At 35.3% G+C, this 2,866-nt stretch overlaps 1 protein-coding gene across 1 annotated transcript; it reads right to left on the reverse strand.

The window, feature by feature from the left end:
- Positions 1–369: 369 nt before the first annotated feature.
- On the reverse strand, positions 370–2,866 carry LOC112027167 (UPF0481 protein At3g47200). Its single transcript, XM_024059833.2, has 2 exons — positions 2,754–2,866; positions 370–1,829 (listed from the first exon to the last, which is right to left on the reverse strand). Exon 2 carries the CDS (start codon positions 1,821–1,823, stop codon positions 462–464), a length of 1,362 nt encoding a protein of 453 aa, XP_023915601.2. The 5' UTR covers positions 1,824–1,829; positions 2,754–2,866; the 3' UTR covers positions 370–461.

Here is a 2,866-nt window from a genome sequence, read left to right on the forward strand (position 1 = left end):
TTTGAATTCTTGCGTACCACAACAGAGACATTAGCCTTCCATTTCTTCCTCTGGTATGAGGGTTGAACCTGGTTCAGCTTTAGTCACCCTATTTAATCTTCATGGACATTCTCTGACCCTTAAATATTGGTCTGTCAAACTTATTTTGTAAGAAACTCTTATACACACTAGCAGAAGAATGCAATTATTGGTGTAATACAATCTGATGTTAAACTATAAAGGTATATATAACTCTTTGTATTTGGGAACCAAGAGGATACAACTTTACTTTGGGAAAACAAGAACTCTACATCGTGCTGAAATAACGTTTGGACTTTGGAGCATCCAAGAGGTGAAGTACAAAAGTAGAACTTCTTAGAAAGGAAACAATAACACAAACTGATCAACAGATTGACAATTTCAAAATCAACACTTGCATTGCCAAACTTCCAACTAATATGATAATATTTCAGACACAAAACTTAAATATGCCTGAACACAAAAGGCCTAAGGAAATTCATGACAGTTACCACAAGAACTATAATCCCAACAACAGTTGCAGTTCCTCTCCAAATATCCCGAAAATATACTGTTTTCAAGGATGCCATATTTTGATTCCACCAATTGCGGTAGTACTTATTAAGATCTTCAGCAACCTCATGGTAATAGGAATTTTTTTCCACAATTTCATGGCCAAGTTTGTTAACCATGTCGGCAACTGCTTTATTGCTGCCTAGAGAGTTAACAATAATCCCTTCCTCAACAAGCAACTCTACGTCGTCTTTATTGTTGATAAGAAAATCCAATAGCAAGACATAATTGCATATGTAGGCTTCATTTGGATAATGACATTGCTCAAGGGCCATGAGATTTCGAAAAAGATCTTCGGTTTTGTTATCTACCACAAAGTGTGGGACTACCAACCGAGTTTGCATATGCTCCAAGAGTGAAATCTTTTTCAAGCACGGTAAGCAATGCATGAGCCATGAGCAATTGAAGCATGGAAATATTTCCGAAAAGCTATTACCCTTTTGGATTTGCACGTTAAGCAAGCTTCTCTTTTTTTCTGGTCCTTTCTGAGTTTGGAATATCAATCCCGCCATCTCCAGTTTTGTTGCACTATGTCGATGTTCAATAGGATTTCCAAGTTTCTGGTCAGGTGGACGGAAAAAATGTCTCTGTAAATCAGTGAAATGTTTTACTTCCTTCTTAGAGCATTCCTCCTGGCTCGTAAAAAAGTAATTACAAGCAAGCTTAAAAAAGGAATTAGGAGTGCCACTGAAATGTTGAAATAACAAGTCAAGAATAAAAAAAGGAAGCTGATTCTCGAGTAATATCAAGTCTTGCGTTATGCCATCCTTTAACCATGGTTTACTTAATATATAATCATCATTTTCTCTATCCTCTGCATCACTCCCATCACTCCTGCAAAAGAGCTCAATGATAAAGATAGAATCCAGCAGAATCATTTTTACCAAATCTTCATCCCTTTCGGGTAGAGAAATCTCTACTGCGTAACAGTCGCGGATCTTTTTTATGTTTTTTTTAACTATGCTGGCAAACTCCTTCTGGTCTTTGCAAGTCCGAGAAAAGAATTCCTTGAAATAACTCTTCTTCAGCTTTTGCATGTCCTTCAGTTCATCGTTTTCGTGATGAACAGGGCCTATTGAAACTAGCTTTGGAGTGTAGGCTTGTTCCTTTACCTTGCGAAGTCTTTTGGGGACCTTGTAGATGCAACACTCGGAGCCCCACTTAGGCTCCTTGACTGTAATGTCAATGATAATCTCTTCACAATGAGGATCCTTTTCTTGTGAAGTATCAGTTGCACCGTTAGGCGTGGCCATATTTTCCTAGCGACAAACAACAGTCATTAGCACTAGAAAACTTACTCCAAAATTTATTCCAAGAAGCACCATTTGCAGCCATTTTCAAATCCACATGAATGAGATTATGTTTTCTAGATCAAATAGTTTAGAGAGTGTCAAGTAATTTATAATTTTTATATAATATATAAAAGAAAAAATCTTGAGAAAATTTAATCAAGAATTCAAATTAGATTATAATTGCACTCCAATTTTGTATCAAGAAAAATAGAGATAAGGAAAAGAAGAAAAAAGGTGCTTGTGCGTTAGAAAAAAAGGAGAAGAGTGTTAAATGGGGTAAGGTGTGAAATAATAAAAAAAGTGAGGAAAAAGTTTTTAAATAAAATAGGGTGTATAATAGATAACCTGATTTGTGTGTTTTTGTAAAGTGTTTGATATTTTCATGATTAGAAGAATTAAAGGCCACCGACTTCCAACTCAAAACTTGAATCTCTCTTCCTACCCAAGAGAGTTCTCCTTACTGAGTTTGTCATACATCTCAGCTCGTAGGAGACAAGAGTAAGTCTTGAACAATTTGGTGGCTGTATGTGTAATTGGCTTATGGGTCTTGGGTGAAGGTTTGTTGTGGTGGTCGAAAATGTTGCAACAACATAGAAAGAGAATTGCATCGAGATTTGGAGAGAATAAGGAAAAGAAAAAGCAAGAGTCTGGTAAGTCAGTGAAAATTTCCAATTCTCCCATAGAAAGAATACAAGTTCGAATCTACCAAATTAAAAGAGGAAATTAGTTTAATTAGTATAAAAATATTTAGAGACCAACCTTGCAAGGTAATATTTTTTTAATTAAAATCTCAAAGTTTATATGAACTCAATTAAATTAGCAAATGATCAGTTTTTGGATAAAATTTATCTTAAAGAACAAAAAATAAAGTGAAAGGATGGAGTAAAGTACCTGCAAATTTTTATCTTAAAAAGAATTCTTGTATTCTAAACTCCAAGGGACAGTAGTGTCAGCTAGAGATTATGCCTGATGAAGCAAGCTCTGCTAATTTGGATCTTTCACTC

The sequence above is a fragment of the Quercus suber genome, unplaced genomic scaffold, assembly GCF_002906115.3.
Source record: "Quercus suber isolate HL8 unplaced genomic scaffold, Cork oak 2.0 scaffold_188, whole genome shotgun sequence".
NCBI classification, from domain to species: Eukaryota; Viridiplantae; Streptophyta; class Magnoliopsida; order Fagales; family Fagaceae; genus Quercus; species Quercus suber.